A 17,581-nucleotide genomic window follows, 5' to 3' on the forward strand; every position below is an offset into this window, starting at 1 on the left:
CCACCCCTCCTCCTGGTTTGCGTGTGGGCCGGAGGGATGGATAAGAATGTCGGACAGGAAACGCAGTCATTTCTTGACATCACGGTTTCCTCTTCCTTTTTCCCGTTTCCTCGAATTACACTTCATTCTGTACTTCACAGTCTGTCCAACAACCCCTTCCGCCTCTTCTTGCTGACATTATGTCTGCACATAACGTGATGTAGTGTGATGAGATGAACACTGTAGATGTGACGTCTCAAGTTTGAGTATTTCGTGAACATCCTTTGTTTAGTTTTGCTGTAAAACAATGAAGGATCATGTTTACAGCTTTCAGCATTGAGAGAGAAGGTGTTGGTTCCAAAAAATCAATCTTATCTTGCACGCAACTGGAAACAATTAAATTTGAGATCAAGTATGTGTGCTTCTGTTACTGTTGGTCTTCCTAGCTGTCCAGTTCAAGTCCTACGACAAAAATGTTAAATTTGGGTGAAGTCTTTCTTCCAGAGGGGCATGTTTAGCCAGTTTTACCATTTGTTAAACTTGCATTCCTGACATATCTGCACCAGCAATTTGTCATTCCAGCTGTTGTTGTTATGCATCATCTTGTCTTCCAGTACAGACTGAAACGTGAAAATGAATGTAGATCTAAAGAGGCCCCTTCCGGAGCTTTAAAAGGCCTTGGAAATGGTCCACATTTACAAACGAGTGCAACACTAAAGAGATGCCCCAATGAAAAGGACTTGTCAGCTTGCCGGTTCGACGAGATCCACAGAAATGCGCGTTTCAAATGATTGTGTGTATTCAAAGGTAGTCTAGATGAAAGCTTTGTGTCAACTAGTAGAAACAGGCTGGAAAAAAAAACTAATTTGTTGTTGCTCAACCCAAAAAGCGGCTCATCTTGTCTCTGAGCCAAAAAAGAGGTTCCCACTCCCTCCCCAGATGTATTTCATGAAAACAATTGCTCTTATCCTTAATGCTCTTCCTGGCTGCATATCCATCCTCCTTACCCCATGCATGACTCTGTTTAACATTAAGATCTGGCAGAGATCCATTAATGTGTGCTTCATCTACACACAAAAATGGTTCATCTTAACAGGTCATTTAATCTCAACTGTGAGTGCTTAAATCTAATTTTTCTTGTTACGGTCAATCGAGTGAGTAATTCCACTGGTTTCCACAACAATCTTACTTGTTTTGAGTCTTTTGTAGAAACAAATGTGGGTAACTTAAGGCAGGGCGGAACAAGTATCGAGTATCCAGCACCGAGAAGATTACACTTAATTCTTGCATTGGAGACAAGTGAAAGAAACCTCACCTCACTGACACATTCTTGGCACGTATTTAAAGAAGACTGTATCATTAGTTGCAAGGTAAAACAGACTTATTATAGCATATGGATACTTGCTGCATTGTAACAGGGGCCATAACGCTATTAAAGACGGAGGAGGAGGAGGGGTCAGTCGCATTCCTGGTCCATTCTCTCAATCCTCCATGTGCCTGGGGGAGGTTAGGGGTTGAGGAGGTAGATTAGGTTCCCTGATGCCGAGAAAGATGAGAGAGGAGAGCCTGCGGAGACGAGAGGGTCCTGGGGGGTCTGAGAGCCCTGGTGGGAGTCTACCATGAGTTTGACCTTATTACTGTAATTTTAGGCCCTCTGTACCTGGGACACTACTTTTGAGTTTAGTTTAGTTAAATGATTTGGTTGTGACAGGGCTGCACTCCCTACAAAATATATTAACATGCTGATGTTAGCGTTTAGCTCAAAGCACTGCTGTGCCCAACTATAGCCTCACAGAGGCTTGTCTTGTTACACCAGAACCAGGCAGTACAATCATTATTGGTGATATGGCTCTGATAAACAATAATATGTTATTACACTGTTGAAGGTTTAATAAATATAGCTTCAACGATTAGCTTTTAGGCTTGCCGTGATAGTCAGTGTTACACTGTGTTCAGGCATACGCCGATTTCATTACTTGCCCACCAGCCTCACCGTTGTTTTGCTTTTTTTTATAGAAATAAAATCCATTTTGTTCATTTTCGGTATCAGCGCTGTGTTATCGTGTAGTCGGGCGACAGACGCTTCAAACTGAAAGTGAAAATGTCTGCTCCATACAGAGTCTCACAGCACAGAGTAGCAGGAGTCAGATTACACACAAACGGGACGAGAAAGAATTGATAAACAAGAAAATGGCGAAGGACTTGGTGTCAAAGTGAAAAGCAAAAGTGCCTATTTGGCCATATTTTGGATTTAAACCCAATGCTCCAATGCTCCAATGTTAATGAGGCATTCGCTGTGCGGAGGACGGAGCGTTCACAGCTGGTGGGCGCGGTGCAGCGGCGTCGGGTGGAAACCTGCGACCCCGCAGCGAAAGCTCGACCTGAGAGACCAGACACACAGCCATCCAACGTTAAAGATCAAAGTAAGTGCTCTACAGATATTGAGCGTCATCTTTCTTGTAAAAATATTTGTATATGTCATTGGTAACACCGGTGTTCTCACAAGTGTGTTAACCAGTGGGAAAATGTCCTCATCGTGACATCCCTATCAGCTATAGAGCAAAACACAAGGGAATTAATGGTAAAATCATGACAAACGTTTATGCCGTCTGAGGTCGAGGGGAGTTGGATGTTTGGTATGTGTGTCAAGGCTAAGTGAGCCTGCTGGAGATAAGATTTTTCATTAGCTTGCCATCAGCTGATCTGCTTATTGCTGATGTTGTAGTCTGTTGAACTTACTCAAGCTTCATTTGAATAGCTAAAACATTGTTGAGGTTGCTTCTGTAACCAGAAACACTTGAGAGCTGCCCATTGTATTTGACCAGGAGGGAAAAAAGGCTTTCTGTCTGATCAGTTTAGAGGCTGAGACAGCAATTGACAAATGACAGCTTTCTAATAGATACTCTCTTGCCCTGAAGTGTATCCTTCATGCTCCCTCTTCATAACAAATGACTGAATAAAACATGGTGCACTGATGAACGTAATTGAACTACTGACTGGACAATGATGGATCTTAAGGGACTGAGGGCCTTTTAAGCACTCCAATCTAAAACTCTGCTTCCCTAACACTTTCCTCTGGGATCACCTCCCTTCTCTGAGGGGGAGAGATCCCTCTGACGTCTTGCACTAAGTTGATGGATCAGCATCTGCGCAAATACAGTATAAACCAAGGACAAAAGAATTCCTCCCAGTAGTGTGAGTACAGTAGAAAAAGACGCACACGAACATCTTAATAGGAAAGCTGTAATGAGTTTTGTCAGCTGGAATGTAAAAGGAATATGGGCAAACATCCAAGAGGAACAATCCGGCGGCTGGATTGTGTTATGATGACTGTACAGCCTTATTGGCAGAGATCAGACAGAGCTTAAGTGAAGGGTGAGGTTCCTTCCACAGGCATGATGAACGTTTTGGCAACACGACTATGTATGTCCCACGAGCCGAGCCTGAGTAAGTCCATCCTGGCCACACACACATGAATACACACACACACCTCCAGTACGCACGCACAGGCTGCAATACGTACGCCTCGTAAAAGTTAACACCTGTAACCATGAAAGAAATAAAACTGTAGTGGAAACAGAGACTCTAGTGGATCATTTCTGACAATTCTTGACACATCTGGTATCTGTCTGACTTTTTGACACACTTGGACTGCTGCAGTATGTTGGGTTGCAACTACTACATGCTTTCGCTATTGATTAATACGTCTGCACCACGTTCCCAGGAAGAGTGCCAGGCTTTGAAGCCAATTCGATATAGTGGCAAAACCATGGAATTACAACTTCCGTGTCCATCACCTGATGCAAATTTCATACGAATGAATCCTAGACTGTATATAAGAAGTGGATATAGTCAACGTGACGTCACCCATTGGTTTTTGGACTGCCGTTTTGAAGCCTCGAGCTCTGCATTTTGGCCGTCGCCATCTTCTTTTTTTGCAACCAAAAGTGACATTAGAGGGTGGAGCGAAGTACAACCGAATAATGAATAAGCCATTTTTAGGCAATCAAAATGCTACAATTAACTTTCATGAACAGAAAACACATTGTGAAAGGGTTGTAAGTTGTAAGATGAAAAGACGGACAACTCCCAGACTGGACAACGCCGTGGTAGCGACCTGTCAATCACAAGGTAGCCACGCCCTAAATCATCCCCTGTTTATGGTCTATTTTACTCTAAATGGGACCATAATTGACTAAATGAACATCATGCTGTATTGAAGAAGACTTGAAACTAGCGATTGAGACCATAAACTCATGTTTACAATGTTTACTGAGGTAATAAATCAAGAGAGAAGTAAGGTCATTCTCATAGACTTCTATACAATCAGACTTCTTTTTGCAACCAGAGGAGTCGCCCCCTGGTGGCTATTAGAAAGAATGCAAGTTTAAGGCACTTCTGCATTGGTTTCACTTTCCAGACCCGGAGGTAGCCCACTGGAATAAACGGGGCCCCGCCTTCAACGCTGTATCCAGTCCTCTTTAAACATCCATGGTCTCTACTGAATACATTTATTGTTTAGTCTATAAAATGTTAAAAACTGTCCATCACACGTTCCCATAACTTAAGGTGCCTTCCGGTGGCTCAGTTTTTTTAAACAGCTGAAAAACCTAAAGGGATTCGGTTTCTAATAATATGACAAATATAGCAAAACTCACACCGGAGCATTTTATTTGATAACTAAATGAAAGCATTTATTTTCTGTCAATCAACTGTTTGATTATTCGTTCAAGCACAAGTACAATGAGTGACAGATGTTCTCTGTTCTTCTTTTGGACCGACAACTTCCAGTTTGTGACACACACTCGTACGCAAACTTAAATGAATGAATTCAATGAACTGGTTTAATGTGGTGAACCGCACCCATCTGTTTCCCTTGAGTATAGGATGAAACAAGCAAACAGACTTGCAGGATTTGATGTCCAACGTTCCTACAAAATAAACGCAAACTGCAGTGAACACACGAACACAGTCAGCACTCTCTCTCCCTCTCCAGCCTTCCAGAAAACTTCATCTGTCCTCTCTTAGAGCCTGTGAGCCATCTGGGAGGGACCCTCAAGGCTCCGGCCAGTGAATTACATCAGCTATGATGTCAGTCTTGAACCTCATGCGCCCACACCCCTGAAACTAGCAACTCAAACACACATGTAGCTCATCTACATGGACGTAACACAGCACACAACAAATCTCCCTGTTCCTAATGAGATTAACATGTTAAAAGATCAACATGGTTTCCTTTAACAACACATGATTTACTGCTGTAGACAGAATATGTAGATGCATCATTCATGGATGCATCATTCTTTCTTCCCTCTAGCAAAGAAACATTTCCACTCAAAACTTCCATGTAATATTTATGCAGTTCCTTTCTGTGTAATACCTCAGCTCAACTCTCCTGCCTGGACTTTCTCAGCCCATCTGGCACCCAAAGAAGGTCAAAACAGACTTTGATTATGATTTTCAAACATCATCTGAGCATATTTGTTAACCATTTTTATGCAAAATTGAGGGCCAGCAGATTCACTGTTTGTATTCACAACGGGGTCGACTACTGACGGACGTACTGGAAATCGTAACTCCACACCATCCTCACACTTTTGATACCATTTTAAACAAATACTTTCGCTAATTTAATTAAACACTCCATGACAGATGATAGAGTAAAATATTTTTGCTGCAACGTATATACCTACTCTTCACTTTTCACACAGTCACACTGTCAAACTAGACTCAGACTAATTGACTTTCTGTCTAAAAAAATGCCCATGAAAGTCTGCAGCGGAGTCCAATATTATGACTTTTTCCAGTACCTTTAAATTACTGTCTACAATTCAGATGTCAAAAATAAGCACAAAACCAACAGGTATTGCTTTTTTTAAGAAATTGGGTTAGGTGTTGTCTCAAGTTGCTACTTTAAGCAAGACTGTCAGTTGTCATGTTATCCAGGTTGGTGTGTTGATGTGTTCGGGGTGTGGCGTTTCGCCATCGGGCTGGTACTCAAACTGTAAACACTCTGATAGAGAGAGATTACGGTTGTGTGTTTGTGTATGCCTGTGCTTGCACGTGTGTGTGTGTGTGTGTGTGTGTTTGTTCATGCGTCAGCCTTTTTGATCTGTAGCCTGTCTTTTGTTGTTTTTCGTTGTTATCAGAGAGATTCCTCTTCTCTTCCTCTCTCCCACCATGCATTGCTGTCTTTATCAGGTTGCACAAGAGGTAGAGAAGTGCACCCCTCCATACCATCCACTCCCCTATCTTCTCTCTTTTCACCCATTGTTTATCTCCCTTCCTTTGACTCCCCTGCTCTCCTTCAATCTGTAGCCTTGAAATTCGTTCACAGCTTCAGCTGTTTGTCTCCGGTTTTTAGTCCTGCTAGTGAGAGCGCCAGGGCTTATGAGGGCAATATCAGTCAGCTCGTAGTTTAATTGGGAAGAGCAGGATAGAGCCCTGAGTCTGTGTGTGATGTGTAATACCCAAATGGATCTTAGCAGATCCAGCTTCAGCTCTGATCACACAGTGTGGCATTAGGGGTGTAAGAAAATATTGATACACTTGAGTATCGCGATATTATGTTTTGCGATACTGTATCAATTCTCAAAAATACTATCATTCTTAATTAATAGTTTACATGCAACGATTCATGGCAGACAGTGACTCAGATTGCACAAAAAGTAGTGCTATGATGTAGGGCTTGGAATTATATTGATATTATATTGAAATCGTGATATGAGACTAGATATCGTCTTAGATTTTGGATATCATAATATCGTGATATGGCATAAGTGTCTATTCCTAGTTTTAAAGGCTGCATTATAGAAAAGATGTAATTTTCTTTTAGGTGGCTAAAATATGTTTTGCTGCCGTCCCCGTCCACAGCAGTACATTGCTTTGCTTCTGTGTTGGTATTCCAGTCTGTCTCTCGATGCTGGGGGCGTGCCGACCGTCATTTACTGTAGGTAATACACTGACTATGGATAAGTACCTCATACATCCCTACTTCAAAACACACAAACTATCCCTTTAACCTGAAGACAATACAACTTGGTTTTGTGTACTTGAAAGCAAATGGTCTGCAGCCTCTACATGTGTATGCGTCAGTGCACAAGATCTGAGAATTCCTGACAAAGTAATAAATATGTGGTTCCCCTCTTTTCTGTTCTTTATCTTTCCACGTTACTAATTAACTTACAGTAAATGTCCACAGAAGCAATGATTTCAACAACAGAATTATTCTCCTGTTAGGCTACGTGCCACATCGACTCATACACTCTGTATCTCTGCTCTGAAGATGGTATTGGGTTACTCTATAAACGGACAGAATCGCTTCATTAAATAGCTTATTAAATAGGTTATTTGACAGAGTGGTATGTGACATATCTCTGTGTTTTAAGTAGTATAGGGTTACCCCTTCCCCTGGGTCATAACATATTATGAAGTGCGCAGGTTGCTTTGTGCGGGGCCCGGGTCACGGCCTGCTAAATATTTAGGGAGGGAGTACAGGCCCCTGCAGCCCTCCCAGATTGAGGGAGACATGACAGAATTGGCAAAGAAAATAAACAAACGCTGGAGATAGGAGGGCGCTGCAGGAGATGGACAGAGCAGGTTGGTGCACATGTTCATTTAAGTAGCAGAAATCAATTTTGCCCAGTTTATTACTGGTTAATGATTCTCTCAGATTACTGATTCGAAAATGTTCATTGTGTCTTTAGAGTATCTTCCACGAGACCACAGACAGTCCTCTATAAATATTTCCACTTTATAAGAACAATGTTTTGACTAGTCTGTTAAACAATGAGACAGATGAGGCCTACTTTTGTGTTCTTTAGCTTCTTCTACAAAAAGATTACTCTTTCAAAGGCTTTTCGAGGTTTAGAGAGCAAAATCGAGGTATTTCTTGTTTTTTTTTGGACAAATTTAAAGTGATATTTCTGCAGATGCTCACACACATGGATGTAATCTGAGCTCAAACTATTCTTGCATCTGTCCTGAAGTGCAAAATCACACTTAAAACAAGTACAATTTTACAAAATGGGTGTATGTATGCAAGTTAAAATTGACATGCAATCACGGAGAGAGAAAGAGTATGTTGGGTATGTGGGTGTGAGTGTGAGTGTGTGTGGCTTCTATGTGAAAAGCCCATGTAGGTGTCCCCTGTGTGTTGACAAAGGGATTAGTTAAGGCTCAAGTAAATCTTGCAGCTCCATGAAGACATCTGCAGACAAGAATCTGCACACACACACACTGACAACTGACCCCACACAAACAAGCTTACCTTTGGCCACTGCTGAAGAAACAGTACAAAATCCCAGACACAAACACACACAAACATCGCCGCTGCTCACACTACCGACCACAGGAACATCACCCAGTGTCACACACTGTAAATAAACAGCGTTGAAGAGACAGACGCACACATATACACACACCTTCTGCTAGCGTGTCGTCCTCCGAGTGTCCATTCAGACTGGTCAGGCTGGAGATCTGTCCATTTTTCTCCAAAGGCTGAAATAGACAGAGAGAAGATGAGACACTGAGTTTTTTTAAGAAAACTAATTTCAATGCATTAGCTTACACAGGAATAAATAGGTGATCATTTTTTTCCTTTGAAGGAATAGTTGAAGTTTGGAAATTTTTACGATTTTGTTTTAACCCGACATCAGACAATTACCCTTATTTTTTTAATTTTTGAACTTTGGACTGTGCTATAGCTGTTTCCCCTTGTTTCCAGTCTTATGTGAAGCTACAGAAGGCAACCGAGCCCTCATGTTTTATGATCAGCGAATCAGCCTGCCAGGATGCTTTTAGATCCTTAAATGGTGCCACTATGATACACATCCTTTTTTAAAGGTTATTTTTTGGGGGCATTTTTTCACCTTTATTGGACAGATGAAAGTGTATAGGCCGACTGGAAATGGGGAGAAAGAGGTGGATATGATATATAGCAAAGTTCCCGCGGCTGGAATCAAGCGCTCCATGATACATGTCCTTAAATAGTTTTATTAGCATGCGGTGAAATTCATCGTTAAAAGACAAAAACATCATGACAAGACCAAAAATAGGTAAAATAACATCAGGTCACATTCACAACACCTCATTAAAATCATTCTTCTGTTGTTCAACACTCAAATGTAGGGCAAGTTTGCAACAAACTGAGTAATATACCAACGTCACAACAAAAAAATTATATTTTAGGAATATTGATCAAAAAGTACAATTTTCCAGTTATTTTCCATAATGGGCATAGTGTGTTAACAAGTAAATAACACACAGCCTTGCTCACAGCACCTTATCAGTGGATCTGAGTTTTTTTCTGGTAGTGACCAGCTCCGACTGACAGCCGTACAATAGCAGGCAGGCCAGAGCTTTGTCTGTCCTGGCCAGGGGAGAGGGAACCAGAGCCTCCCCACAGAGCTGCTAATCTAACTAATGGACAACTCAGGCTTCATTCCCATCAGGCCAAACTCCTACAGGAAAGCCCTGAAATATGACACCACAGAGGAGACACTCTGCTTGGGACAGGTTGGGAGGGACGTACTAAAAGATGAGAAAAAGAAAGTGAGGGCTGGTTTGAAGAGGGGAGGAAGGACCGGTCATCTGGTGGAGAGCTGTCAGAACTAACATTTTGGGGCAGTTACGTTATAAATCTAACAACCTTTGTCATTTCTTTGCATTGGCTTCTGATCTGCCAAACCAGATGAAATGAGGGTTTTGTATAATATTGTGGTCATAATTAGTTGTAAATGTAATCAGATCTTAAAACACATTTACTACAAAAACATAATAGAACCACACCCTTCACCCCGTTTGCTCCATTCCAAGTACTCCCACCCAACAAACAGAAAATGATTCTTGACTGTTTCACCAAATTTGCCAAAGGCCAGCTGCAAATCTGCAACATGAGATCATTTCCCCTCCCTTTAATTCTGACACATTTTACTAATCAAAACAAACACCATACTGGCAACCCATGCACGAGCATGCAAGAGCCTTGTAGGACTCGCAAATATGTCTGCAATTTGTGAGTGACAGTTATACGTGAAACATGATGCTGCTACTATTTGTGATCTCGCTGATCTGCATGTAAGCAGTATCTATTGTTGTTATATGGGCCCCTGATTCTAAACAAGAAATTATAAACATAATTGAAGCCAGACAAGATCCGTACTGCATATTGGAAGCCTTTACACCCTCACATGTAATCACAGTGGTTCAAAAGCTTTCAAACAGAGGAGGATGGTGCTGTCATTTTTTTGTCCTTTTAAAGCCGTCAGGATCAGATTTGCTGTGTGAGCCATCAGCTGACCCCTAGACCTGCAGCGACCCGCCCTTCCCTAGTCAACCTCATGACTGGCATTCCCAGCATTCCTCGCCTTCAGCCCACCTCCCCCAAATGGTCACCCTATGACCACCTCTGTCCCTAAGTTACCTCATAGGTCCCCTCTGACCCCGTCAAAATGCCACTCCTTCCTCTGGCCGTCAAAAATGCTGCTGCTATTTTCTCACCGCAGCAGGTGTAATGCCTCTTCCTAACATACAGCGACTGAGCGAACTCTGGCGAATGGCGCACGAAAAATTGTCCAGATATACTACGAGCGATGTCACTCTCTATTACATAGAGAGCATGATATTGATTAACTGTCAGTTACAGTCAGCGTCGATTTTGATCAGTGAAAATAGGTTGGAGCTGAGCAAAACTTTGCATAAATAGAGCAAGTGCAAGCGGCTTTTCAAACAAGCGACACGTTGCTTTGCCTGCTCACTGACGCACAGAGCAGGTTAGGACATCTTCATTGGGAAAAACTGAAACAATCTGATGTTCGCTCGCTCGCATCCAGTTAGGAAGAGGTGTAAGGATAAATCCTTCAAGAGCAAAGACAGAATGCTTCGGGATATGGATGAATGAGCCTCATGGGTCATAATATAGATCAGGAAACTCAAACCAGGATCCCTGGGAATTACATCCATATTGGATGTGTGAAGTCTGATAGACTGCCTCAGGTGATGTCACATCCCACGAAAGACTACAAGCTTGAAAATGACAAAAAAAAAGGGTGGTGTTGAGTTAAAAAGAAGTGAGTTTAACATACCTCTGTAGCTCCTCATCTCTGCTTGAGGCTAGTGGCTCGAGGCTACATTAGTCACTACTAGCATAACACATTTGAATCTCCAACCAAACTGTCAGCTGCCAAGATGCATTGTTGGTAATGTAGGCACCAGATTTCGACAAGAAAAATGATGCATGGAATAAAAAAAAGACAGTATCTCTGGTTCTGCTGCATGTTATTTGATGTTGGGAGTCAGGCAATAACACTCAATTCTCATGTAATCAGGTGAGGAAGGAGGATTTCTCCTTGTAGGGAGGATCTTGTATCTCACCCATATAGAAATGATTGAGGGTGAAGGCTGTTGGTATTATAAGAATAGCAGTTTTGCAGTTTTAATTTATCATTCCAGTGACCTGAAACTGAACTGACCCAAAAACTGACAAGTACTGCGTCGCCTGAGATGCCTTGAATTCCTTTCACGAGTTCCCAGACAGAATATGATGAAGTTTCACTGCCAGTTGTGCATTTTTTGACGTCTGCTTGGTCGACATGGTCTGCCACAAAGACCTAAAGACAGACTTAGACCTGCTGGTCAAAAAACAAAACATCTGCTGAACAAAACAACAGCGGGGAAAAAACTATTGTTTTGTTTCCTGTCTGGTTTTCTGTGTAATGTGATCTGATTTAATTTATCTTATTGGAAAATATTTACACAGCCCTATTCTTATTTAAGAATAACTGTTATTTTTCCATCTTGCAGCATTATTCAACACGACTAGATAGAGGCGTAAAGGAGAGACATATACTGTACCTTCCCTCATGAGAAGGATGTACGTACAGTACTGTATTTGTGGCTGTGTGTTTTCTTAGTGATGTGTATATTCATTATTCAATTAACAGTCAGCACTGTAGTTTCAAGTATCTCTTTACACCTCCTGCCTCTTTTAAAACCTGTTTCAACTCTTCATCTCAAAGGATGATTGTATCTCCCTCCTTCCCTCTTCTGCAGCCTCTTTCATTTAAGTGTTTACACACCTATTAGAGGTACTTAATGTCTGTCAGCCAGCAGACCTGTGTGGCACTTACGGTAATTGCTGAGTCAGCATTTAGACTTACAACTGCTATCCTTTTATTTAATCCAACTTGTTACAATGAGTGGCAGGCAGGTAAAGCTGAACTGGACAAAGAAAGACACTTTAAAAGATTAAATCACAAATCCCTGCTATTAACATTAAATAATAAGGCTGGTGATATTTTATATTTTTCAAAGGGGTCCCTTGACCTCTGACCTCAAGAAATGTGAATGAAAACTCTGAGATGAACAGATTGAAAACTGTATCTTATTAGATAAAACAGATTTTGACAAACTGCATAATTTGCAGTTGAAAAAAGATAGTAAATCGCAATATATAACAATACTCAGCATATCGCAAAATGTTTAAAATCGCAATAAGATCGTATCTTGACTTAAGTATCGTGATAATATTGTATCGTGGGGCCTCTGGTGATTTCCACCCCTAGTATTTGTTGACAATAAGAAAAACATAGAATAACCATACACCTAGCTACACAGTAAAGACAAGAAATGTACTCTCAAAGCATGTGGATAATGTTGTACAGAAAGTGCTGGAAGATAGTGGTTAATACCTGACAACATATTGGATGACAGGTGTTTTCACTGATTCTACATTCAACATTTGGGTAATGAGTGCTGTTAAACTTTCACAAACTTAAACAGACTGATTATATCTGGCTGTCTTGTAGGAAAGTCTATGAGAGAAGTTGTCTTCTTAATGGCAAAAAAAATACTCCAAAGTGTAATTTGTCAGTGCACTTTGCGCAATAAAGCCTTCAGATAAACTTTAAATCCTTCTCATCTGATTGTCCACAATGAGAATGATGTGCAATTACAGGACCAGCTCTGGAGAAAAGATTAGATTGTCTTCTTGGCCATTTTCCTATGATCTTTTCTCTCACTTTACCACTATTTCTGCTTTCGCTTTTATCCCGAATTTATCTTTGATTCTTATTTTCTCTTATATGCCTCTCTCATTCACTTCTTGGCTGCACCTCTACACTCCAGGAGAGGGAGACGACCTGCGGTCTCCTAAATCACTCCCCAAAGGCCAGCAGAAGAGATTTATATCCCTTAAACCAAACACAGGACGCAGGAGGAGGGGGTTAATGGAAAAGAAGAGGGTGACGCAGCTGGCAAATTACATCTCGAACTCGGGTCTCTGGTCTCAGAAGAGGCGGAGAGAAGAACTGAGTATGCAAAAAGTGCTTTGGTGACCTTTATTTAAATCTGATCCATTCAAATAAAACAGAAGAGGCTTGTCTTTGTGCGGGTGAAAGTGATTTAGGAGTTCAAAAACAGTAGGATGGTTTTGATTTATAGCTAGCATTTGATTCCTCTTATTTTGTGGCTCTGTAGTGATTTATACAAGTTCCTGTCAAGACAGTTTTCAGTCTTCAAATACTGGGTTCTTGCAACTGAAGAGTGGATCAATGTAGCTATTACTGGATTTAATATATTTGAGAATCCTTGTAGAAATAAGCAGATATCAAATGCAGAAAGCTAATATTTTCTAGCTCACCACAAAACTACTTGTCAATCATAACAAAGAGCACAATAATGATGAAGCGGAAACAGCGGTCATAAATTCACTCCATCTGGCCGGCATGATCATTCTGTTGCCAGTATATTGACTATGACTCAGCGAGGTGCTGCTGAAAATGCACAAGGAGGAAAACTTAACTGTTTAATGCTGATTCATAAGCTTGCACAAATACAAAGAAAAGAAAAAGTACAGTGTCAGTGAATGACAGTGTAGTAGTTTATAAACATGAGCAATCATGGTAGGATTATTCCCAAGTGAACATATGCACACACAAGGAAATTCGCAGTAGGAGATAACAGGCTTAAAGACTCTCTGTGGGGTCGTAGTTTGTACGTGACAGTTAACCTTGAGACCTCTGACCTCTGAGGTGTGGACAGAGTCTCGGAGGAGACGAAAGGAGGATGATGCCGATGGGAGGGGGACGACTGGGTGAACGGAGAGCACAAAGATAAAGGCAGAGGAGAGGAGGAGTGAGAGGAGGTGAAAGCGGAGATGTGAAGATAGAAAGAGAGGAGATGAGAAACAGAGAGCCAGAATGAGGAGAAAAAGAAGGCAAGAATGTGGTCCAAGGAAAGTAGTCCTTATCTTAATGGCACATTATGTTCAATCATCCTGTTGGAATCTATAAGTAAGGCTTAGTGTTTTTGGTTCGTATTGATTATTTAACGAGGAAGATTCAAACTACATTTCACCCAGATTTCACACAATTGTTGTAAAGTCTTCTTCAATACAGCATGATGTTCATTTAGTAAATTATGGTCCCACTAAGAATAAAATAGACCATAAAGCAGAGTATGCTTTAGGGCGTGGCTACCGTGTGATTGACAGCTTGCTACCACTTGTTAATTGTAACATTTTGGTCGCCTAAAAATGTCTTATTCATTGTTCAGTTGTACTTAGCTCCACCCTCTCATGTCATTCCTGGTTGCAAAAAAAACAAGATGGCAACAGCCAAAATGCCGAACTCGAGGCTTCAAAACCGCAGTCCACAAACCAATGGGTGACGTCACGGTGACTACGTCCACTTCTTATATACAGTCTAAGGCTCTGCATTAAAATCGATTTTAATCTGCATTTTTGAATGTTACATATAATATTCAAATTAAATACCAGTAAAATCCCAGATTTGTATGTATCCCTTCTTAAATTAAGGAGAGCATGTAGTAAAGTTAGTTTTAACTTCCCCCCGAAGCTGCCCAAAAGCTTCAAAGAAAGTATAAGAGAGTCCATTTATTCTACTTCTCTCAACTTAACCATCATCTAAACAATCCTGATGAATCAAACTCCACCAATAAGCTACTCTAAGCAGGTTAAAATGAGCTGTGAGAGGTATTTGCCAATAAATATTTCCCCTTAGTCTAACGGGAGGTTTCGGAGGCCTGTGTGACCATCATGTCTGTCTCCCTCTCCCTCCCTCTCCCTTCATGTCTCTTCACCCCTGCCAGCCCCCAATCTATTATCCCTGACCCCCACATTCAGTACATACCAAAGATCAAAGCCTGACAAGACCCCCAAAGAGCACTCTCACTGTTTCCACAAACCTTCAACTCTGCTCAGGTGCTCAGACAGCGAGTACCTGTGCTTCTGTGTGTGCGTTTGATCAGTTTAAAGTGAAATAAAGAAACTCTAAACAAGTTAAACGAGTCCTGAATCACAAAAAAATCCTCATAACGATTGTAAGTCTCTGCTGAAGTCATGCTCCTTTAAAAAAAAAGAAAAGATTTTTGGCTAATTTGTGCGAGCCAAATTCACAGTAATCCCTCAAACATTTGGATCATGGGCCAAATCTGAGTACGTCAAGTCAGATCCAGATGTATTACTGAGTTACAATATGAAAAGTAAGCATCTCCTCTTTTCTTTTTTTACCTCCCTCCATCTTTCCCTCTTTCATTCCAGTTGTCTCATCCACTTCTGCTCTATACACAGAGCAGGTTTGACTGTGTGATTTTATTTATGGTGGCTTTCAGGAAGGCATCCGTTACAATAAATCGGTCAACTCACAAACACAAGCTGGATATGGAAAAACTCCCACACTCTCTGTGTTTGTATCCACAAGTGAGGTTGCCAATTTTTCTATTAGTTTATCTTTAAGTGGATGAGGATCCATTCAGTCTGGTGTCTGGCTGAAAGTTAAAAACTTTTCTGCAATTCGGGATAATACCTTGGATATTCAATCAACATAATTGAACATTCTCAGTCATATAAAACACTTCTAACGCAGCGCAACGGTTCTATATTTTACTGTAACGGTCAGCAGTCAGACACCTGAAAGACTTGCAACTGATTTGTTATTTGCTTTTGAAAGCTTCAAACTTGACTTGAATTCGCCCCAAAATGCTGGTTATAATTGACATTAATTTTCATGCGAACTGCATGAAATGATAGTTACATATTGTTGGAAACTATGCAAAAATATATACAGTATCTTTGCAATGATAAGTTTGTGATCCATTACTTCTTAGCAGAGGTGGGACCAAGTCATTGTTTCACAAGTCACAAGTAATTCTTAAGTCATTGTTCTCAAGTCAAGTCCCAAGTTAAGACTGACAAGTCCCAGGTCAAGTCCAGTTTTGAGTCCTAAACAAGTAATAATGCGCTCTCCACCAAATGTAATGCCATTTGCGTCTCTGTAATTTTCGACCCTCACGTATTGCATAAAGCATTTCATTTTTGTCGACCACCGCATAGTTTTTGTATGCAAATTAAATTATCTTTGGTATAATTTTTTCCAACACCCGCTCAGTAATGTAACGTTAGCTCTTCATGGTTTTCTCCTGCAACTTTATTGGATGCTTTTGGATTGGTGCAAATAAAGTGGATCTGGGGAATTAAGTGCCGACTTGTTGGGAATGAATAGCGTTAACATTAGTTAATCCAGGAAATGAAGGGATATTAACTGATTCGTCACACACTTTTTGATCTTTGGGCTTGGGAGAAGGTATCAAGTATTTTAAAGTCAAAAGTCTCAAGTCCAGTGAAGTCACAAGTCATTGGTGTTATAGTCCAAGTCGAGCTGCAAGTCTTTTTTGATTTTGTCAAGTTGAGTCTAAAGTCAGCAAATTTATGACTCGAGGCTGACTCCAGTCCAAGTCATGTGACTCGAGCCCACACCTCTGCTTCTTAGCCCTGGAAACCTCATCAGTCTGTTTGCATGACTGTCAGCTGTATTTGATTTCAGCCCGGTTCACATACAGGACGAATGAATTAGATAAATAAAACAGCAGACAGATAAAATGACTCAAGTTATGTGTATGTTCGTGTCTGAGAGAGGAACCTAGTAGAAGGAAAGAAATGCAAACCAAAAGACTGAGTGACCCTAAAGAGTCACACACCTGTTAGCTGCCATTTTAAGACAACAGATCAACCCAGGTTGTCCTCTACCTACATCAGTGCATCACTAACCCCTTAACCCGAAGTCTCTATACCTCCCACAATTTGTCTGTTTTTCATCACCCCCATCCCTTCATCTGTGCGGCTGCTACACTCGAACAGCAAACGGAGCCAAACAACAACAACAGCCTGCATGGACGCAGGAAAAAGACCCCCCAGGACACGATCACAATCAGGCCACACTGGCCAGCGTTTGACCCCAGGGGCCTGCCTCTCTAACTGGGTTGAAATAACAAATCCACCCCCTTTTGCTGACCCTCCTGTCATGAATCTCTAAATATCTCTGAGCCCCGATAAGCATCTGAGCTCCGGAGTCATATGTGAGAAAAGAAGATGACTAGTGAGAGAGGGCGTCTGGAACGCATAGAAACGCTTTAAACATGGCTTTAATTAGTGACACATTTAAACCAGACTGTTTTTTCTGGCTTTAGGCCTCAAATTACTTTTAGATTATTGCCCTAATAATGTCTATATGTTCTAAGTTTTGGCACAGAAACAACATTCGGGGTCAAATACGTCACTTAAACTTGGAGCTATCCAAATAGTTTA

At 41.1% G+C, this 17,581-nt stretch overlaps 1 protein-coding gene across 1 annotated transcript in view; it reads right to left on the bottom strand.

The window, feature by feature from the left end:
* Window positions 1-17,581, bottom strand: part of akap12b (A kinase (PRKA) anchor protein 12b) — a 48,561-nt gene that overhangs the window by 17,818 nt on the left and 13,162 nt on the right. Inside the window, exon 2 of the mRNA XM_037750151.1 lies at window positions 8,403-8,478. Within this exon, the coding sequence (XP_037606079.1) occupies window positions 8,403-8,478 (76 nt within the window). The remainder of the gene's footprint in view (window positions 1-8,402; window positions 8,479-17,581) is intronic.

This window comes from Sebastes umbrosus, chromosome 18 (genome assembly GCF_015220745.1).
Source record: "Sebastes umbrosus isolate fSebUmb1 chromosome 18, fSebUmb1.pri, whole genome shotgun sequence".
Taxonomy (NCBI): domain Eukaryota; kingdom Metazoa; phylum Chordata; class Actinopteri; order Perciformes; family Sebastidae; genus Sebastes; species Sebastes umbrosus.